At 53.1% G+C, this 21,333-nt stretch overlaps 4 protein-coding genes and 3 non-coding genes across 7 annotated transcripts; 3 read left to right on the plus strand and 4 right to left on the minus strand.

Annotated features, from left to right (window-relative positions):
- Window positions 1-1,403: 1,403 nt before the first annotated feature.
- Window positions 1,404-1,485, minus strand: TRNAS-GCU (transfer RNA serine (anticodon GCU)). The gene has a single exon. It is a non-coding gene; the product is annotated as a tRNA-Ser (tRNA).
- Window positions 1,486-2,906: 1,421 nt separating this feature from the next.
- On the minus strand, window positions 2,907-3,293 carry LOC133273648 (beta-keratin-related protein). The gene has a single exon (XM_061462032.1). The coding sequence runs from the start codon at window positions 3,283-3,285 to the stop codon at window positions 2,956-2,958; it is 330 nt and encodes a 109-aa protein (XP_061318016.1). The 5' UTR covers window positions 3,286-3,293; the 3' UTR covers window positions 2,907-2,955.
- Window positions 3,294-6,451: 3,158 nt separating this feature from the next.
- On the plus strand, window positions 6,452-6,839 carry LOC133273649 (beta-keratin-related protein). Its single transcript, XM_061462033.1, has one exon. The coding sequence runs from the start codon at window positions 6,461-6,463 to the stop codon at window positions 6,788-6,790; it is 330 nt and encodes a 109-aa protein (XP_061318017.1). The 5' UTR covers window positions 6,452-6,460; the 3' UTR covers window positions 6,791-6,839.
- Window positions 6,840-8,261: 1,422 nt separating this feature from the next.
- Window positions 8,262-8,343, plus strand: TRNAS-GCU (transfer RNA serine (anticodon GCU)). Its single transcript has one exon. It is a non-coding gene; the product is annotated as a tRNA-Ser (tRNA).
- A 3,618-nt stretch (window positions 8,344-11,961) lies between these two features.
- Window positions 11,962-12,044, minus strand: TRNAS-GCU (transfer RNA serine (anticodon GCU)). The gene has a single exon. It is a non-coding gene; the product is annotated as a tRNA-Ser (tRNA).
- A 1,320-nt stretch (window positions 12,045-13,364) lies between these two features.
- On the minus strand, window positions 13,365-13,752 carry LOC133273650 (beta-keratin-related protein). The gene has a single exon (XM_061462034.1). The coding sequence runs from the start codon at window positions 13,741-13,743 to the stop codon at window positions 13,414-13,416; it is 330 nt and encodes a 109-aa protein (XP_061318018.1). The 5' UTR covers window positions 13,744-13,752; the 3' UTR covers window positions 13,365-13,413.
- Window positions 13,753-16,999: 3,247 nt separating this feature from the next.
- Window positions 17,000-17,555, plus strand: LOC133273651 (beta-keratin-related protein). The gene has a single exon (XM_061462035.1). The coding sequence runs from the start codon at window positions 17,177-17,179 to the stop codon at window positions 17,504-17,506; it is 330 nt and encodes a 109-aa protein (XP_061318019.1). The 5' UTR covers window positions 17,000-17,176; the 3' UTR covers window positions 17,507-17,555.
- Window positions 17,556-21,333: the final 3,778 nt, after the last annotated feature.

Consider the following 21,333-nt stretch of genomic DNA (forward strand, 5'->3'; position numbering starts at 1 on the left):
GTGCATAGGGATCGATGCCTGTTTTTAAAGTGCAATTCTAATGGTAAGATTAACCTTTTAGAAATCTGGGAAAGCTTTATCTATTCACACAAGGGTTGCTTTTGTGAAGCTGCTAACTGGAGACAAGGTGCTGTCAACTGGAAAGGTAGCAGGATTTTACTACTAGGTAGTCAAGATCCCTCAGGCCATGGCTTCTAAAGAGCAGTTCTGTCCTCCCCCCAAAAAGCATCAATGTCTTGATTTTGGTTTTATTTTTAAGATTAGCACCAGCTCTCTCCTTGTTTGGCAAATATTTATGCTCCCTAAAGCCTCCTGCATAGCTTTGTGCACATCAGTCTGCATGGGCACTCCTTTCCTGATGTAGCTGGGAAGGAAATGCTCATCCTTCTGGAAAGTACATTCCCATCCTCCCCTGGAGCTCTGCTTCCTTCATCCTTCCAGAAATCATCCTCATGTTTTCCAGTGCATCCTTTCACTGCCTTTCACTGCTGCCTTCTCCTGCCTCCACACGGGTCTCCTCTGCACATCCCTGCTTTATCACGCAACTGGTTAAGTGCTGTGCTTGTCTCAAGTATGAGGGGAGGCTGTGAGTGCTGTGGGGGCTGGACTCTTCTCATAACTGATGGGAGAGGGTGAAGAAGGAGCCAGGCTCTTCCTGGCAGTACCAACCGGCAGTGCAAGAGGTAAAGGGCACAAATCAAACACATGAAATTCAAGGCAAAGCTTAGCGTGAGGCAGGTCGAAGAGTGGACCAGGTTGCCCAGAGAGGCAGTGGAGGCTCCATCCTAAGAGGTGTTGAAAACGCAACTGGATTACGTGCTAAGCAAGCAGGTCAAGGTGACCCTGCTGAACCAGTTGGCTGGCACTAAAGGATCTCTGGAGGCCTCTTCCATTCCCAGCGATTCTGAAACTCTGCCAACAGGTAGGAGTAATGTGTCCCATCAAAATCTTACTTCAAATGTTGTGTGACAGAAAGTGCTTTACTTGTATTTTCTTTTTTGATCCTGTGACCTCTTGAGTGTTTCTGAAGGCAAGGTGAAGAGCATCCACTGCTCGTGCCTTCTCCATCAGGCTACTCACCTCCCTGTAGAAGACTGGCAGCTTGGTAAGAATGAGTTCTCCTTCATAAACCCCCGCTTCCCGAATCCCAAGCACCTTCCTGTGCTACCTGTTCTTGTAACACACTTCCCAGGTATTTTGCTCTCTCATCATTGCAGATGATCAAGGAATCATTGTGTGGTTCAAGGAGTCAGTGAGATTCCTGTGAGTTTATGGATCTGCCCTGTTTCCCTTCTTGTTCCTCTTCCCTAGGTGCACAGACAGAAGAGGCTGAGGTGTGTGCTGTGAAACTTGAACACCTTGTCTCAAAACAAAGCCTTCTCTGTTGCAAACCCTGAGCTGGCCGACGAGGATGGGATTCGAACCCACGCGTGCAGAGCACAATGGATTAGCAGTCCATCGCCTTCACCACTCGGCCACCTCGTCAGTGTCTTCCCTGCTCCTGCTAGTGCTGCTGCTGCTGTTGCTGCTGCCGCTCCTGCTGCTTGTGCTGGTGCTGGTGCTGGCTCCTTATACTGATTGATGGGGGAGAGTATGTAAAAAATGACTGATTTAGTGTCCCTCAAAAAATGACCATCAAAGGTATAAGCAAGAGCAGATTAGAAATAGGGCATGATTGAACAGAATTATATGGCAAGGCTCACTCTGCTACTTATTACATAGATGAAGTGTAGAAAGGGAAATCGAGGTGAAACGGAGCTAAAGGGGATTGGGATAGTGCCTGAAGGCACAAAGATGCAAGGGAGACCCTGCTGCCGAGTCATGAGGTTCAGAACAGATGCCCCCTGCTTTCTAAACTCCTGACAGAGCCTGGATGCGGCTGGATCTTGTCTTAGTCTCAGACTTGGTCAACAATTTGTGTCTAATGGAATGCTTAAAGGAAAATCAAGGTAGAACCAAGCTAAAATGATTTGTATGGAGACTGAAGGTGACAAGGGTAAGGGGACCCTCCCCTTAAGTGACAACATTCAGAACAGACCCCTGTTGCTTTCTAAACTCCTGATGGAGCCTGGGTGCGCCTGGCTCCTATCTGAGTCTCAGACTCAGCCAACGGTGCGTGCAGTGGAACGTAACTTTGAGAGTTTCTGAACTCTGAGGGGTGCCCCACTCAGAGGGAGTGACCTTCTTGCAGCTCACTGCAGTCCAGGAGAGCCCAAAGTGCCTCTCTCCTGGGACAGTTACTTACAGGCTCATAAGATGATTGGCTTAGCCATCAGTTCCATCGTGACCTCAGTGGTGTGTGTGTTCCACAACAGTTCTATTCCAGCTTGTCAGGAAATGCCTGCTCAGCCCAGAAGTGCTCCGGGTACAGTTGGGAAGTTCTCAACCATCGAGATCTCTGAGTGCTGCACTCTACCTTTGCCAGGCAACAACAGTTCTTGCTAAAGCCATGCAGCACCCAGCCATTCAGCTCGTTGCACTCGTGGAAAGGCAATCTCCATTGCCATGGGATGTCGAGGGGAAAAGAGGAGGCTCTGAAAACCCAGAAACTATGGAGAAAGCCGTAGTTTTACCAGGGAGGAACGCTCACAGACACTCTGCTGGCTGGGACTGTTGAAGAGGGAAGGGGCAAAGAAAGATGACTCTTGAAGTGGTGATGACCGACGTCTTTATTGAGATAATCAACGGAAAAAGGGAACAGAGGAGAACTTAAGCAACGCATTTTGGAGGCCGAGGAAAGGTCGGGTAAGAGGTGGGAACTGAGGGGAAAGCCGAGCAAGAGAAGGAAGGCAGAGGTTTCCTGGGCAGAGAGAGAAGGGCAGCGCAGGCCGGTTCCTGCAGGCGGAGCGTCCGGAGCTCGGCTCCTCTGCAGAGCACAGGCACGCGCTCGGGGCTGTCTCCAGGGCTTTCGTGGAGGCTGCTGGCGCTGGAGCACGGGCAGGCAATGCACGGGCTTCAGCATAAGAGATTGGCACGTCCCAGAGCCCCGCCGAGCCCCCGGCCCAGCCCTGCCCAGCCATAGCCCCCCAGCCCCAGGGAGCCCCCAGAAGCGATGGGCACGCTGGCAGCGCTGAGAGAGCTGCCCACGGCAGCCGAGGCGCTGGATCCCACGGCTGTGCTCTGCGGGAAGGAGCTGAGGATCGGGCCCGGCAGCGTCACCAGCACTGGCGAGGGCTGGATGGCAACGCTGGAGTCGGCGCAGCGCAGGACGCACGGCTCGTTGCAGCTGTTGGCAAGCGGGGTTGGGCCGCAGGCAGCGGGCAGGCACGGGCTGTAGCACGCCATGGCTGCTGGAGGGAGGAGAGCCTGCGGGACCCAGACAGGGAGCAGCGGCCATGAGCTGCCGGGCCCTGGCAGGCGCCAGCTCCGCGCCTCTGGCAACGGGCACTGCCTGGCCAGGGCCAGGGAAAAGCCCTCCCTCTTCCCGCACCATCCCAGCTCCCAGCACCCGGGAGCACAGGGCATTTTCCAGCCTCCAGCCCTGCTCAGAAGGACCCCGCACAGGAGCCGAGCAGTCCCCCTCTACCCACAGGAAGAGAAGAAGGGAGTTCAGACGTACCGAGTTCACCGTGGAGAACAAGGGAAGAGCTGGGGATGGAAGGGCCTGGAGTAGCACGGCCTTTTATACGGTGAGCCAGCGCCTCGGGACACGCGGAACACGCGTGTCTGTGTGAAGCACATTAACAAACAGCAATTTGGGGTTTGCAAAGCACAGCCATGAGATGGAGAATGGTCTCTTTCATCTGAAAGGTCTGATTTGCATTTCCCCATTGGGTGAGAGCACAGCGGTGATGCATCCGATGCTGCTCCTCAAAGCAACGGCCGTGGAGCTCCCCGTCAGCTTCCAGAAAGGGTTTCAGCAGCTCCAGGCCCTGTGTGAGGGTCGTGCACAGCCTTGCTGGGCAGCGGGAGGGCCCCTCTCAGCCTGGCCTTGAGCTGCAGAGCGCTGCTGATGAAGGGCACTCACCTGGGTCACCTGTGGAAGGGCTGAGGCTGAGGAGCACAGGTCCCGCAGGGCCACGGAAGGGCTCAGTAAGCAGCCAAGCCCCGGCCGGATGCCTTTCTGGAGGAGGGACACAGAAAGAAGGGAACTCAGATCCCCAGGGGTGGTGGGAAGGTGAAGGCCAAAGAAGGACCCTTTGTGGGATGGAGAGAAGCACCGTTGTGTGAAAGAGGGGGGCACTGGAGGCATTCCTAGAGGTGGCCTCGAAGCAGGGACAAAAAGGTTGAAGGGGGAAAGGTCTTGCTGCAGGGCAATGTGTCATTTCTCAGTCCCAAAATTCTCATTCCCAAAGTGAGTCGTCAGCCCCAAGGGTGCCAGCTCAAAGGGGCAGAGGAGCAAACCCCTGGGCATTTGGCTGAGGGTGCTTTCCACCTTGGGTGTCCTTGCCCGGCCTGGGAAGGACGTGTCCTCTGGTGCCTGCAGTTCAAAGCAGAAGGCTTCCCGGGGAGCAAGTGCGGGCCTGTGGTGTCCGCTTCCTGCCCTCGGGCGATCCCGCACAGCTGCTGAGGCAGTGGATGCGTGTGCCCTCTCCAGCTGCGCCAGCTCTGCTCAGGCACAGCCAAGGCACTGTGCCAAAAGCTGCATGCCTGCAGGAAGGAACGCGGATGTGAAGCTGCACCTCTGCACATCTGAAGCCGTTTGCCCCAGAGCCCCTGGGGCCAGGGCATGGGTGATTCACCCCGAGGTGGAGCTGAGGTCTCTCTGAGTGGCTCAGCACTTTCTGGTGGCTGCTGCTGCCCCCTTGCAATTAAAGGGCCCTGAAGGAGCCCATCTGTCCCTGAACTGGGCAAAACAAGCCGGACCCTCCGGGTCAAGTGACCTGAACAAGCCACCCTCCACTGATGCAAGAGGAGCGTTGTTTCCTTTGGGAAGAGCGTGCCGAAGCCAACAGGTCTACTTGGGGATGGCTCACACTCAGGCATGAGTCAACAGCTCCTTCATCGCTCTCCAGGACGTGCTGAGCCGCTGCTTCTCCTCGGGAGAGGGTTTCCCTCCCGAGCTCAGGGGGGCTTATTTGACCATCACCTCAAACCACCCCGGCATTCCCAGGACCCTCAGCAGAGCAGCCGTCCTGCAGGGGCTTGGCTGGGCTCTGAGCATCTCCATAGCCTGCAGGCACTGGTCTTGCTCAGCGCCAGCCAGAGCCCACCATAGGGAGACCCTTCTGAGTGCCCTTCAGGCTTGCTCCACAGGCAGAGTGCTAAGTAAGCAGTGGCCATGTTGCCCAGGAAGGGCAGGACATGCACAACACCCAGTCATTGCCTCAATCTGCCCCCAGGCTTCACCAGCACCTGGAATGGGACCTCAAAGGAGCGCTGGTCTGTGGGAGAACCACAATTGCTATCAACACAGTGACAGGAGTGGTTTGTCCAGGATGAAAAGGGACCAAGCATTTCAGGCAGAGGAGGCATGTCTTTCATCTTCCAGCCGAGCTCTGAGAAGCCAAAATTGCCGTTTCTCAACATGCTTCGTGTTTGGGTCATTTTTCAGCTCCCCTGGGGCTCTGGGCCGCAGTATAAAAGTGGCCCAACTGCCAGCTCCTCCATCCTCTCCTCGCGCCTTCCTCTGCTCCGGGAAGTTGGTAAGTCTCAGTTCACTTTGCCTCTTGTCTCCCTGGTCGGCAGAACAGGTTTTTGGGGTGAGGGCCTCCCTGGTTCTTGGTGAATGGGCTGGGATGTGGATCAGGACACGGGTTGGTCTCTTTGCCAGCCGTGGCTCCTTCCGAGGCTCAGGTCCTATGGCCAGCGCCGTCTATCCGATGACTGGGCACTTCCTCCAGCATCCCCAGTTCAGCGATGCTGCTTTTGCACTAATGGCAGGATGAGGAGCTCCCTCAGGAGAGCTAGTCCCAGCATTCACGCCTTCCTCCGTAGTGGCTGCTGTCTTCAGGAGCCTGTTGCGTTGTGCTCAGCCACGTCCCCTCCTGAGAGCAGGGTGAGAGGAGCCCCACCTGGCAAGACCAGGGCGCTCCAGGGCAGGGCGTTTGGCTGCGTGAACAGATGGGTGCTGGTACCAGGGCTGATGGCCAGGAAGTGCAGAGCCGCTTCCAAGGAGAGGGAACCTCCTGATCCGCAAGAGAAAATCTTCCCCTGCCTAAGGCCACAGCGTCATGGCTGTGCTCAACGCACCTGAAAACCCCAGCATCCGTATTCCCATTCTGGGAAGGGGCTTAATGAGGACTCTCTCTGGGGCCCTCCCTGCCGGAGCAGCTGGAGGGGGACTGCTCGGCTCCTGTGCGGGGTCCTTCTGAGCAGGGCTGGAGGCTGGAAAATGCCCTGTGCTCCCGGGTGCTGGGAGCTGGGATGGTGCGGGAAGAGGGAGGGCTTTTCCCTGGCCCTGGCCCTGGCCAGGCAGTGCCCGTTGCCAGAGGCGCGGAGCTGGCGCCTGCCAGGGCCCGGCAGCTCATGGCCTCTGCTCCCTGTCTGGGTCCCGCAGGCTCTCCTCCCTCCAGCAGCCATGGCGTGCTACAGCCCGTGCCTGCCCGCTGCCTGCGGCCCAACCCCGCTTGCCAACAGCTGCAACGAGCCGTGCGTCCTGCGCTGCGCCGACTCCAGCGTTGCCATCCAGCCCTCGCCAGTGCTGGTGACGCTGCCGGGCCCGATCCTCAGCTCCTTCCCGCAGAGCACAGCCGTGGGATCCAGCGCCTCGGCTGCCGTGGGCAGCTCTCTCAGCGCTGCCAGCGTGCCCATCGCTTCTGGGGGCTCCCTGGGGCTGGGGGGCTATGGCTGGGCAGGGCTGGGCCGGGGGCTCGGCGGGGCTCTGGGACGTGCCAATCTCTTATGCTGAAGCCCGTGCATTGCCTGCCCGTGCTCCAGCGCCAGCAGCCTCCACGAAAGCCCTGGAGACAGCCCCGAGCGCGTGCCTGTGCTCTGCAGAGGAGCCGAGCTCCGGACGCTCCGCCTGCAGGAACCGGCCTGCGCTGCCCTTCTCTCTCTGCCCAGGAAACCTCTGCCTTCCTTCTCTTGCTCGGCTTTCCCCTCAGTTCCCACCTCTTACCCGACCTTTCCTCGGCCTCCAAAATGCGTTGCTTAAGTTCTCCTCTGTTCCCTTTTTCCGTTGATTATCTCAATAAAGACGTCGGTCATCACCACTTCAAGAGTCATCTTTCTTTGCCCCTTCCCTCTTCAACAGTCCCAGCCAGCAGAGTGTCTGTGAGCGTTCCTCCCTGGTAAAACTACGGCTTTCTCCATAGTTTCTGGGTTTTCAGAGCCTCCTCTTTTCCCCTCGACATCCCATGGCAATGGAGATTGCCTTTCCACGAGTGCAACGAGCTGAATGGCTGGGTGCTGCATGGCTTTAGCAAGAACTGTTGTTGCCTGGCAAAGGTAGAGTGCAGCACTCAGAGATCTCGATGGTTGAGAACTTCCCAACTGTACCCGGAGCACTTCTGGGCTGAGCAGGCATTTCCTGACAAGCTGGAATAGAACTGTTGTGGAACACACACACCACTGAGGTCACGATGGAACTGATGGCTAAGGCCAATCATCTTATGAGCCTGTAAGTAACTGTCCCAGGAGAGAGGCACTTTGGGCTCTCCTGGACTGCAGTGAGCTGCAAGCAGGTCACTCCCTCTGAGTGGGGCCCCCCTCAGAGTTCAGAAACTCTCAAGGTTACATTCCACTGCACACACCGTTGGCTGAGTCTGAGACTCAGATAGGAGCCAGGCGCACCCAGGCTCCATCAATAGTTTAGAAAGCAACAGGGGTCTGTTCTGAATGTTGTCACTTAAGGGGAGGGTCCCCTTACCCTTGTCGCCTTCAGTCTCCATACAAATCATTTTAGCTTGGTTCTACCTTGATTTTCCTTTAAGCATTCCATTAGACACAAATTGTTGACCAAGTCTGAGACTAAGACAAGATCCAGCCACATCCAGGCTCTGTCAGGAGTTTAGAAAGCAGGGGGCATCTGTTCTGAACTTCATGACTCGGCAGCAGGGTCTCCCTTGCATCTTTGTGCCTTCAGGCACTATCCCAATCCCCTTTAGCTCAGTTTCACCTCGATTTCCCTTTCTACACTTCATCTATGTAATAAGTAGCAGAGTGAGCCTTGCCATATAATTCTGTTCAATCATGCCCTATTTCTAATCTGCTCTTGCTTATACCTTTGATGGTCATTTTTTGAGGGACACTAAATCAGTCATTTTTTACATACTCTCCCCCATCAATCAGTATAAGGAGCCAGCACCAGCACCAGCACAAGCAGCAGGAGCGGCAGCAGCAACAGCAGCAGCAGCACTAGCAGGAGCAGGGAAGACACTGACGAGGTGGCCGAGTGGTGAAGGCGATGGACTGCTAATCCATTGTGCTCTGCACGCGTGGGTTCGAATCCCATCCTCGTCGGCCAGCTCAGGGTTTGCAACAGAGAAGGCTTTGTTTTGAGACAAGGTGTTCAAGTTTCACAGCACACACCTCAGCCTCTTCTGTCTGTGCACCTAGGGAAGAGGAACAAGAAGGGAAACAGGGCAGATCCATAAACTCACAGGAATCTCACTGACTCCTTGAACCACACAATGATTCCTTGATCATCTGCAATGATGAGAGAGCAAAATACCTGGGAAGTGTGTTACAAGAACAGGTAGCACAGGAAGGTGCTTGGGATTCGGGAAGCGGGGGTTTATGAAGGAGAAGTCATTCTTACCAAGCTGCCAGTCTTCTACAGGGAGGTGAGTAGCCTGATGGAGAAGGCACGAGCAGTGGATGCTCTTCACCTTGCCTTCAGAAACACTCAAGAGGTCACAGGATCAAAAAAGAAAATACAAGTAAAGCACTTTCTGTCACACAACATTTGAAGTAAGATTTTGATGGGACACATTACTCCTACCTGTTGGCAGAGTTTCAGAATCGCTGGGAATGGAAGAGGCCTCCAGAGATCCTTTAGTGCCAGCCAACTGGTTCAGCAGGGTCACCTTGACCTGCTTGCTTAGCACGTAATCCAGTTGCGTTTTCAACACCTCTTAGGATGGAGCCTCCACTGCCTCTCTGGGCAACCTGGTCCACTCTTCGACCTGCCTCACGCTAAGCTTTGCCTTGAATTTCATGTGTTTGATTTGTGCCCTTTACCTCTTGCACTGCCGGTTGGTACTGCCAGGAAGAGCCTGGCTCCTTCTTCACCCTCTCCCATCAGTTATGAGAAGAGTCCAGCCCCCACAGCACTCACAGCCTCCCCTCATACTTGAGACAAGCACAGCACTTAACCAGTTGCGTGATAAAGCAGGGATGTGCAGAGGAGACCCGTGTGGAGGCAGGAGAAGGCAGCAGTGAAAGGCAGTGAAAGGATGCACTGGAAAACGTGAGGATGATTTCTGGAAGGATGAAGGAAGCAGAGCTCCAGGGGAGGATGGGAATTTACTTTCCAGAAGGATGAGCATTTCCTTCCCAGCTACATCAGGAAAGGAGTGCCCATGCAGACTGATGTGCACAAAGCTATGCAGGAGGCTTTAGGGAGCATAAATATTTGCCAAACAAGGAGAGAGCTGGTGCTAATCTTAAAAATAAAACCAAAATCAAGACATTGATGCTTTTTGGGGGGAGGACAGAACTGCTCTTTAGAAGCCATGGCCTGAGGGATCTTGACTACCTAGTAGTAAAATCCTGCTACCTTTCCAGTTGACAGCACCTTGTCTCCAGTTAGCAGCTTCACAAAAGCAACCCTTGTGTGAATAGATAAAGCTTTCCCAGATTTCTAAAAGGTTAATCTTACCATTAGAATTGCACTTTAAAAACAGGCATCGATCCCTATGCACTCTCCCCAAACACCTCCTCGACTTAGAAAAGTGGAAAGAAAGGCTACAGTTCTTCACTGTCCTACAGCTACCAGGGTTTGAGAGCTTTGATTTAGGTGCCTGAAGGAAGGACACAGTGTTCAGCTGAGGAAAAAAACCAGCAGGTTTCACAGCTTGGCTTGCATTGGCTTCAGGTGTTTGTGGAAAGACTCGTGAACCTGTAAGAGGAGACAGTGGTTACAAGCAGATCAGGCCTCATCTTTAAACCATTTGAGCTCCTCTCATCTTGCAGTGGGGTTTTATACCAAGGACATCCGAATCAGAGGCACAATGGAGATGCAAGATCAGCCAGCTAACTCCTGTATTTGAGTGTCTGTCTGACACAAAGCACGTCATATAAAGACCCTCCCCAAGAAAAGAGCCTCCCCAGTACCTTTCTTGTAAGAAAAGAATGCAATGTATCTCGCATCCATACAGACCATGTGGCATTTGAATTAAAATACAAATGGGAGAGGTCTCCTAGGGGGACAAATGAAGCTCCTAAGCCCCACTGACTTCAGGAACTTAATAAAATGGAGCATGTTCTGCTGGGAGTCAACTACAGCTGCAGTCTCTGGCAGCCCATCACAGGCTGGCTCACCATTCTTCTCATGCTGAGGATAAGCTCACAGGAGGGGATTTCCTCTGAACATGACCAATCAGCCTGATACCTATGCAAACAAAACAACACAGGCTGAGAAACAAAACTCAGTAAAGCAAGCTAAGGCACATGAAAAACAACAGGTGCTTGGTGACAGCCAGCAGGGCTTCACTAAGGGGAAATCCTGCCTGACCAATTTGGTGGCCTTCTATGATGGGGCTACAGAACTGATGGACGGGGTAGAGCAGTTGATGGCATCTACCTGGACTTATGCAAAGCATTCAACACTGTCCCACACGACATCCTTGTCTCTAAATTGGAGAGACATCAATTTGATGGATGGACCACTCGGTGGATAAAGAACTGGCTGGATGGCCGCACGCAAAGAGTTGTGGTCAATAGCTCAATGTCCGGCTGGAGACCAGTAACGAGTGGTGTCCCTCAGGGATCGGTGTTGGGACCGGTCTTGTTCAACATCTTTGTCGCTGACATGGACAGTGGGATTGAGTGCATCCTCAGCAAGTTTGCTGATGACACCAAGCTGTGTGGTTCGGTTGATACCCTGGAGGGAAGGAATGCCATCCAGAGGGACCTCAACACGCTTGTGAGGTGGGCTGATGCCAACCTCATGGAGTTTAACCATGCCAAGTACAAGGTCCTACCCCTGGGTCGGAGCAATCCCAGGCACAGCTACAGGTCGGGCAGAGAAGAGATTCAGAGCAGCCCTGCAGAGAAGGACTTGGGGGTGTTGGTTGATGAGAAAATGAACATGAGCCGGCTTCAGTGTGCGCTCGCAGCCCAGAAAGCCAACCGTATCCTGCGCTGCATCAAAAGGAGCGTGACCAGCAGGTTGAAGGAGGTGATCCTGCCCCTTTACTCTGCTCTTGTGAGACCTCACCTGGAGCATTGTGTGCAGTTCCGATGTACTCAACATAAAAAGGACATGGAACTGTTGAAACAAGTTCAGAGAAGGGCCACGAGGATGATCAGGGGACTGGAGCACCTCCTGTATGAAGACGGGCTGAGAAAGTTGGGGCTGCTCAGCCTGGAGAAGAGAAGGCTGTGTGGAGACCTAATAGCAGCCTTCTTGTATCTGAAGGGGGCCTATAGGGATGCTGGGGAGGGACTCTTCATTAGGGTCTGTAGTGACAGGACAAGGGGTAATGGGTTAAAACTTAAATAGGGGAAATTTAGGTTGGATATAAGGAAGAAATTCTTTCCTGTGAGGGTGGTGAGGCACTGGAATGGGTTGCCCAGGGAAGTTGTGAATAATCCATCCCTGGCAGTGTTCAAGGCCAGAGAGAACTGAGTCAGACAATGGGACTCATTTCCAGAACAACCTCATACATTTGGGCCAAAGAGCACGGCATTGAGCTGGTATTTCACATCCCCTACCATGCACCAGCCTCTGGGAGAATCAACCAGTATAATGGGCTGTTAAAACCAACACTAAAAGCAATGAGTGGTGGGACTTCCAAACGTGGGGATACACATTTACCAAAAGCCACTGGCTTGGCCAACACGAGGGTATCTGCCAGCAGGGCTGGCCCAGCACAAGCAGAACAAAGTCTTATCTGTTGCAAACGCTGAGCTGACCAACGAGGATGGGATTCGAACCGACGTGTGCAGAGCACAATGGATTAGCAGTCCATCAGCCTTCACCACTCGGCCACCTCATCACTGTCCTCCTCCTGCTGCTGCTACTGATAATGATGATGCTGCTGCTCCTGGCTTTTTATGCTGTTTGATGTGGGAGAGTGTGGTGGAAAATGACTGCTTTAGGGTTACTCAAAAAATGACCATCAAGGATATTAGCAAGAGCAGATTAGAAATAAGGCATGATTGAACAGAATTTGATGGCAAGGCTCACTCTGCTACTTATTATATAGGAGAAGTGTTGAGAGGGAAATCGAGGTGAAACTGAGCTAAAGGGGATTGGTATTGTGCCTGAAGACATAAAGATACGAGGGAGACCCTGCTGCTGAGTCATGAGGTTCAGAACAGATGCCCCCTGCTTTCTAAACTCCTGACAAAATCAAGGTAGAACCAAGCTAAAATGATTTGTATGGAGACTGAAGGTGACAAGGGTGAGGGGACCCTCCCCTTAAGTGGCAAGATTCAAAACAGACCTCTGTTGCTTTCTAAACTCCTGATGGAGCCTGGGTGCGCCTGGCTCCTATCTGAGTCTCAGACTCAGCCAACGGTGCGTGCAGTGGAACGTAACCTTGAGAGTTTCTGAACTCTGAGGGGTGCCCCACTCAGAGGGAGTGACCTGCTTGCAGCTCACTGCAGTCCAGGAGAGCCCAAAGTGCCTCTCTCCTGGGACAGTTACTTACAGGCTCATAAGATGATTGGCCTTAGCCATCAGTTCCATCGTGACCTCAGTGGTGTGTGTGTTCCACAACAGTTCTATTCCAGCTTGTCAGGAAATGCCTGCTCAGCCCAGAAGTGCTCCGGGTACAGTCGGGGAGTTCCCAACCATCGAGATCTCTGAGTGCTGCACTCTACCTTTGCCAAGCAACAAGAGTTCTTGCTACAGCCATGCAGCACCCAGCCATCCAGCTTGTTGCACTTGTGGAAAGGCAATCTCCCTTGCCATGGGATGTTGAGGGCAAAACAGGAGGCTCTGTCAAGCCCAGAAACTATGGAGAAAAACATAGTTTTACCAGGGAGAAACGCGCACAGACACTCTGCTGGTTGGGATTGGAGAAGAGGGAAGGAGGAAAGAAAGATGACTCTTGAGGAGCTGATGCCCAACGTCTTTATTGGGATAATCAAGGGGAAATGGAACAGAGGAGAACTTCAGCAATGCATTTTGGAGGCCGAGGAAAGGTCGAGTAAGAGGTGGGAACTGAGGGGAAAGCCGAGCAAGAGAAGGGAAGGCAGAGGTTTCCTGGGCAGAGAGAGAAGGGCAGCGCAGGCCGGTTCCTGCAGGCGGAGCGTCCGGAGCTCGGCTCCTCTGCAGAGCACAGGCACGCGCTCGGGGCTGTCTCCAGGGCTTTCGTGGAGGCTGCTGGCGCTGGAGCACGGGCAGGCAATGCACGGGCTTCAGCATAAGAGATTGGCACGTCCCAGAGCCCCGCCGAGCCCCCGGCCCAGCCCTGCCCAGCCATAGCCCCCCAGCCCCAGGGAGCCCCCAGAAGCGATGGGCACGCTGGCAGCGCTGAGAGAGCTGCCCACGGCAGCCGAGGCGCTGGATCCCACGGCTGTGCTCTGCGGGAAGGAGCTGAGGATCGGGCCCGGCAGCGTCACCAGCACTGGCGAGGGCTGGATGGCAACGCTGGAGTCGGCGCAGCGCAGGACGCACGGCTCGTTGCAGCTGTTGGCAAGCGGGGTTGGGCCGCAGGCAGCGGGCAGGCACGGGCTGTAGCACGCCATGGCTGCTGGAGGGAGGAGAGCCTGCGGGACCCAGACAGGGAGCAGAGGCCATGAGCTGCCGGGCCCTGGCAGGCGCCAGCTCCGCGCCTCTGGCAACGGGCACTGCCTGGCCAGGGCCAGGGCCAGGGAAAAGCCCTCCCTCTTCCCGCACCATCCCAGCTCCCAGCACCCGGGAGCACAGGGCATTTTCCAGCCTCCAGCCCTGCTCAGAAGGACCCCGCACAGGAGCCGAGCAGTCCCCCTCCACCCACAGGAAGAGAAGAAGGGAGTTCAGACGTACCGAGTTCACCGCGGAGAGCAAGGGAAGAGCTGGGGATGGAAGGGCCTGGAGTAGCACGGCCTTTTATACGGTGAGCCAGCGCCTCGGGACACGCGGAACACGCGTGTCTGTGTGAAGCACGTTAACAAACAGCAATTTGGGGTTTGCAAAGCACAGCCATGAGATGGAGAATGGTCTCTTTCATCTGAAAGGTCTGATTTGCATTTCCCCATTGGGTGAGAGCGCAGCGGTGATGCATCCGATGCTGCTCCTCAAAGCAACGGCCGTGGAGCTCCCCGCCAGCTTCCAGAAAGGGTTTCAGCAGCTCCAGGCCCTGTGTGAGGGTCGTGCACAGCCTTGCTGGGCAGCGGGAGGGCCCCTCTCAGCCTGGCCTTGAGCTGCAGAGCGCTGCTGATGAAGGGCACTCACCTGGGTCACCTGTGGAAGGGCTGAGGCTGAGGAGCACAGGTCCCGCAGGGCCACGGAAGGGCTCAGTAAGCAGCCAAGTCCTGGCCGGATGCCTTTCTGGAGGAGAGACACAGAAAGAAGGGAACTCAGATCTCCAGGGGTGGCTGGAAGGTGAAGGCCAAAGAAGGACCCTTTGTGGGATGGAGAGAAGCACCGTTGTGTGAAAGAGGGGGGCACTGGAGGCATTCCTAGAGGTGGCCTCAAAGTAGGGATAAAAAGGTTGAAGGGGGAAAGGTCTTGCTGCAGGGCAATGTGTCATTTCTCAGTCCCAAAATTCTCATTCCCAAAGTGAGTCGTCAGCCCCAAGGGTGCCAGCTCAAAGGGGCAGAGGAGCAAACCCCTGGGCATTTGGCTGAGGGTGCTTTCCACCTTGGGTGTCCTAGCCCGGCCTGGGAAGGACGTGTCCTCTGGTGCAAGCAGTTCAAAGCAGAAGGCTTCCCAGGGAGCAAGTGCGGGCCTGTGGTGTCCGCTTCCTGCCCTCGGGCGTTCCCGCACGGCTGCTGAGGCAGTGGATGTGTGTGCCCTCTCCAGCTTCCTCAGCTCTGCTCAGGCACAGCCGAGGCCGGGCTCCTCGTGGCACAGGAATGGCTCCCAGCCTTCTGCATCCAGCAGCGGGGCAGGGGCAGGCCAAGGAGGAGAGCAGCCCAGGCACGGTGCTCGCTGCCTGCCTCCCCTTGGTCTGCGCTGCGGAACCGTCTCGGAGTGGGAGCGTCAGGGCACGTCTGTGCTGTCCTCCTGTGGCTGCTGTTTCACCCAGGAGCACGACAGGGTTGCAAGGAGTCCCCAAGTGCTTGGGCAAGACGCTGACAGTCCTGACAACACTGTGCCAAAAGCTGCATGCCTGCAGGAACGAACACGCATGTGAAGCTGCACCTCTGCACATCTGAAGACGTTTGCCCCAGAGCCCCTGGGGCCAGGGCATGGGTGATTCACCCCGAGGTGGAGCTGAGGTCTCTCTGAGTGGCTCAGCACTTTCTGGTGGCTGCTGCTGCCCCCTTGCAATTAAAGGGCCCTGAAGGAGCCCATCTGTCCCTGAGCTGGGCAAAACAAGCCGGACCCTCCGGGTCAAGTGACCTGAACAAGCCACCCTCCACTGATGCAAGAGGAGCGTTGTTTCCTTTGGGAAGAGCGTGCCGAAGCCAACAGGTCCACTTGGGGATGGCTCACACTCAGGCATGAGTCAACAGCTCCTTCATCGCTCTCCAGGACGTGCTGAGCCGCTGCTTCTCCTCGGGAGAGGGTTTCCCTCCCGAGCTCAGGGGGGCTTTGTTTGACCATCACCTCCCACCCACCCCGGCATTCCCAGGCCCCTCAGCAGAGCAGCCGTCCTCCAGGGGCTTGGCTGGGCTCTGAGCATCTCCATAGCCTGCAGGCACTGGTCTTGCTCAGGGCCAGCCAGAGCCCACCATAGGGAGACCCTTCTGAGTGCCCTTCAGGCTTGCTCCACAGGCCGAGTGCTAAGTAAGCAGTGGCCATGTTGCCCAGGAAGGGCAGGACATGCACAACACCCAGTCATGGCCTCAATCTGCCCCCAGGCTTCACCAGCACCTGGAATGGGACCTCAAAGGAGCGCTGGTCTGTGGGAGAACCACAATTGCTATCAACACAGTGACAGGAGTGGTTTGTCCAGGATGAAAAGGGACCAAGCATTTCAGGCAGAGGAGGCATGTCTTTCATCTTCCAGCCGAGCTCTGAGAAGCCAAAATTGCCGTTTCTCAACATGCTTCGTGTTTGGGTCATTTTTCAGCTCCCCTGGGGCTCTGGGCCGCAGTATAAAAGTGGCCCAACTGCCAGCTCCTCCATCCTCTCCTCGCGCCTTCCTCTGCTCCGGGAAGTTGGTAAGTCTCAGTTCACTTTGCCTCTTGTCTCCCTGGTCGGCAGAACAGGTTTTTGGGGTGAGGGCCTCCCTGGTTCTTGGTGAATGGGCTGGGATGTGGATCAGGACACGGGTTGGTCTCTTTGCCAGCCGTGGCTCCTTCCGAGGCTCAGGTCCTACGGCCAGCACCGTCTATCCGATGACTGGGCACTTCCTCCAGCATCCCCAGTTCAGCGATGCTGCTTTTGCACTAATGGCAGGATGAGGAGCTCCCTCAGGAGAGCTAGTCCCAGCATTCACGCCTTCCTCCGTAGTGGCTGCTGTCTTCAGGAGCCTGTTGCGTTGTGCTCAGCCACGTCCCCTCCTGAGAGCAGGGTGAGAGGAGCCCCACCTGGCAAGACCAGGGCGCTCCAGGGCAGGGCGTTTGGCTGCGTGAACAGATGGGTGCTGGTACCAGGGCTGATGGCCAGGAAGTGCAGAGCCGATTCCAAGGAGAGGGAACCTTTGATCCGCAAGAGAAAATCTTTCCCTGCCTAAGGCCACAGCGTCAAGGCTGTGCTCAACGCACCTGAAAACCCCAGCATCCGTATTCCCATTCTGGGAAGGGGCTTAATGAGGACTCTCTCTGGGGCCCTCCCCGCCGGAGCAGCTGGAGGGGGACTGCTCGGCTCCTGTGCGGGGTCCTTCTGAGCAGGGCTGGAGGCTGGAAAATGCCCTGTGCTCCCGGGTGCTGGGAGCTGGGATGGTGCGGGAAGAGGGAGGGCTTTTCCCTGGCCCTGGCCAGGCAGTGCCCGTTGCCAGAGGCGCGGAGCTGGCGCCTGCCAGGGCCCGGCAGCTCATGGCCTCTGCTCCCTGTCTGGGTCCCGCAGGCTCTCCTCCCTCCAGCAGCCATGGCGTGCTACAGCCCGTGCCTGCCCGCTGCCTGCGGCCCAACCCCGCTTGCCAACAGCTGCAACGAGCCGTGCGTCCTGCGCTGCGCCGACTCCAGCGTTGCCATCCAGCCCTCGCCAGTGCTGGTGACGCTGCCGGGCCCGATCCTCAGCTCCTTCCCGCAGAGCACAGCCGTGGGATCCAGCGCCTCGGCTGCCGTGGGCAGCTCTCTCAGCGCTGCCAGCGTGCCCATCGCTTCTGGGGGCTCCCTGGGGCTGGGGGGCTATGGCTGGGCAGGGCTGGGCCGGGGGCTCGGCGGGGCTCTGGGACGTGCCAATCTCTTATGCTGAAGCCCGTGCATTGCCTGCCCGTGCTCCAGCGCCAGCAGCCTCCATGAAAGCCCTGGAGACAGCCCTGAGGCCTCCTTTCCCCCGATGAAGCCTCCTTTTTTTCCACCCTCTTTACTCTGTTTTGCTTCATGCTCCCCATGAAATTCCTTAATCTGCTTTTTCCTCCTATATTAACACATCCAAGTGATACCTGATTCAGAACAAAAAATCGAGCTTCCTTGGTGTGGAGGTTCCTTTTAAGATGGCAGCACTTGTCTATGCTTTACTGAGATTCCAGAATGTGTTTCTTAAGCTCTCATCTGTTCCATTTCCTTTTGATTTTCTCAATAAAGACATTGGGCATCTTGTTTGCAAGAGAGTCATCTTTCTTCCTCTCCTCCAGTCCTAACCTCCAATCCTATCCAGAAGTGTTTGTCTCTTGGTAAACCTTCAGATTTCTCAATAGTTTCTGGTCTTGAGGAGAGCCTGGTCTTTTGTCCCTGACATCCCATAGCAATGGAGATTACCTTTGCATAAATGCAAGGAGTTGGATGGCTGCCTGCTTTCTGAAGTGTACAACCTCTTTATTTTCTCTGGATTTGACAAGCCAAGTTTTAAACAGATGAGCTTTAACTGATCTCATTAGACACTGACCTCATGCTGTGCCTCCTTGCTGGAATCCTAGTGCATGCAAGGAAAGGGAGATATTCAACACACACACACGTTTACGTGCACAAACATGTACATACACACACACACAGTTGAATCAGGGAAATTCCTGCATGTGATAGAACTGTTCCGTGTGACAAAACCCCCTTTTTTCACAGCAAAGATAGATTGAATAGTAATTACCAGGTTGACGATACCTGTGAGGACGCTAGGGAAACACCCAGCAGAGCACAGCCAGTGCTCTGCACTGCCCGTTATGGCAGGTGCCCTAAAGCAGCTGAAGTAGAAAATCAGGCAATAAATCCAAAGTTCTGTGGAGTTCAGTATTCCTGATTTGGGCTTCTTTGTTCTTCTTTTACAAGTATGGAAAGCCCAATTTGGGCTTTTTTTTGTTCTTCTTTTAAAGATTTGAAATTGTTCCAATTGATTTGACAAGGAGGTGGCTGAGGAAAAGCATGCATACACTTGTGATCTACCTTTGCTCTTCAGACCTGCCCCTCTTGCAGCCTCCTGGTGCCAAGTGTCAGTGCCAAGGGGAAGGTGTCTGGGAACTCAGGACCTTCTTGGCTGTCTCCTGCCCTCATGGTGTTCTGGGCAGGTATTCAGAGCGGGCAGTCCAAGCCTGCTGAGTCAGGTAGAGTTTCCTTGCTTCCCAGGATCTTTCTTTTTCTTTGGTTAGCTGTAACAGCAATTTTTGTAATGATAACATGGCTATGACTGATTTGGTTTTGTTCTGCTGCTGTTTTGTGCAGTATAAACATGTTTTTATGTAGCTGCTAGTAACAAGTGATTACTCTGCACAGAATCAGATACTGATGACTCCAACACCATGATGCAGTGTAGAGATATGGGCCCTTATCATGAATAAATAAGATACAGAATTATATTCTATGTGCAGAATATATAAAATAAAGGCTGATAGAGAGCTTGTGAAGCATGTGCCTGTACTCTGCTCTAGCTTCTGGCTGGGAATACAGGCCTCAAAGCTGGTAAGTATCATAAAGGAGTATACATATGGGATCACAAAAAGGGGCACTAACTTCCAAGCCCATTTATAGAGAATAAACTTCATGGGTACTGGTTTCTACACTTACTTGATATACCGTGGAGCTGAATTAAGCAGTCCTTGTAGTATCAGGATGCTTGCATTTTGGAATTTGTAGTAGGAACAGCACCTACATACTGTTGCGCACCACTGCTGGGGATGTGTGGGAAGAGAACATCAAATAAATAATCACACGGACTGAGGAGCCAGACCTTGAGCCGACAGTGTGTTTGACTTGAACTAGATGTTCTTCTGTAGACACTGTGTTTCTGATTCAACAGTTTCTGGTTCTTGTATTGTGATCACATTACTTTCTAAAAAGTAATTTTATAGTCTGAGTGTAAACATGGGAATTATAGCAAATACCAAAAATATCTTTATGTAGAAACCATAATGTCAGTGTGCTCAGTGATGTCAAAGCTATCAAAAGAAAATACAAGAAAAATAAAAAAACCACAAGATTTGAAGGAAATAGAGCAGTTCTGAACAATTTGAAATGTAAGTAATGTAAATGTATATAAGTACATGCTCATGCTCTCAGCCAGCCTTCTAGGTCAAGCACTTCAGGGATCTCCATCAAGTTTCATGTTTGGACACATATTGTTTAGTCTGGTGTCATCTGGGACAGCTTCTGGAGCTCAGGTCTGGACAAAGGGGTTGGGAATGTTCAGACTTTTCAGAGCTGGCTTGAACTTTTGTTCAAGTTTCCCTGTAGATGACTTACCCTTTTAGGGGATCTACCTTCTGAAGCATAATTCTCCTTTCTCTGGTGTTTCCAATGGTGATCTGCAGGTGGCAGTGCAGAATGCATTTCTCCGGTACCTCACCCACTGAGATTTGTGGGTTTGGAAAGATTTCGGTGTGCTGGTTATTGTTGCCACTGTATGTCTCTGTTTTTTCCAGATGACTCAGGTAGTCTTCCTTTACAATTGTTCATTATTATTAATAAACATTTTAGCATTTTATCCATCCATTATTGCATCTTGTTGCTTGTATAGTTCTTCCAATTGACTTATTCTTGCTGTTACAGTCCTTGTACCATTGCTCCAGTTCATTTCAAAATAAAGCAAACAAATAACCTCAAACTCCTGTAAATCCTCTCTCTAGTGTGAACTTTGGGGTTGATTTTGTTGTTGTTGATGTTTTTAGAACCTTGAATAAATAAATTAACAACACATCCTATTCCATAAAAGGAACAAACCAGCTTATTTACTGTTTATTTGAAGCTGATGCTTCAAAAGCAAATAAAAATAGATGAGGCTTTAATAGTGATGGAAAAGCAGATTTCCTCTCTGCTTCTGCAGGTAACTTCTCAGCTCATTTGACTTAATGTTTTTACATTCTCCTGTGGAAACTGATACAAATTTCAGGATACCATGACCTTTTTGCATTGGAAAACAGGTATCTATTCATATCTGTCATTTACTATGGAGTCTAGAATTGCACTCAGTGTTTCAAACATTGGTATATTAACAATTTGGTGGTTTGGAAATCTTAAATGGCTCTTTGACAGGCAACTTCAAATTTCACAGGCAGGAATATGCATCTTGATCTCTTGATTCCCAATGTCATTAGCTTCTAGAGCAAGTTAGGTTTATAAATATGTCTGAAAGTCCCCTCCTATACCCTCTTGAATGACCTTCAATCCTTTCCCACTCACTGAAAGCTAACACTGTCCTGACAACTGCAGACCTAACCATGAAGTCTTTGTGCCTTGGTAGAACACTCCAATATCAATGACCCTCTATCATTTGTAGGCTTGTCATTCTGTCATTGGAAATGAAAATTAGAACATAGAATTTAGATAAGTAATTATACAGCATGAAGTACTGAATCTGGTTGTCAAAACTTACAATTTCAAGACTATTATACAATTTTTTTAAACAGCAAAGCAGGAATGATTTATGGGTAAACCATTCTTTTCCCTAGAATCTCAAAAGGAAACCCATAACTGTGATTGTCAGGTTAACAGACAATGTCTCCCTGCAGGAAATGTAGCAGTTAGATCACTTACCTAAAGTTGATATGGTCCTGAAATTGCTGGGAAAGAGGCACATCAGCTTTCAGATGCCAAAAGTGGAAAGGAGCCTCTGGCGAATAGCAGTGCGTTACACCAGCCTGGTCTGTGTTCCAG

Source organism: Pezoporus flaviventris, unplaced genomic scaffold (assembly GCF_033815535.1).
Source record: "Pezoporus flaviventris isolate CSIRO_AGI_PZ_B2104156 unplaced genomic scaffold, CSIRO_AGI_Pfla_v1 ptg000034l, whole genome shotgun sequence".
Classification (NCBI taxonomy): Eukaryota; Metazoa; Chordata; class Aves; order Psittaciformes; family Psittacidae; genus Pezoporus; species Pezoporus flaviventris.

What these genes read in the sequence shown, in the direction of transcription:
- LOC133273648 (XM_061462032.1), bottom strand. Translation starts at nt 3,285, where the DNA reads ATGGCGTGCTACAGCCCGTGCCTGCCCGCTGCCTGCGGCCCAACCCCG.
- LOC133273649 (XM_061462033.1), top strand. Translation starts at nt 6,461, where the DNA reads ATGGCGTGCTACAGCCCGTGCCTGCCCGCTGCCTGCGGCCCAACCCCG.
- LOC133273650 (XM_061462034.1), bottom strand. Translation starts at nt 13,743, where the DNA reads ATGGCGTGCTACAGCCCGTGCCTGCCCGCTGCCTGCGGCCCAACCCCG.
- LOC133273651 (XM_061462035.1), top strand. Translation starts at nt 17,177, where the DNA reads ATGGCGTGCTACAGCCCGTGCCTGCCCGCTGCCTGCGGCCCAACCCCG.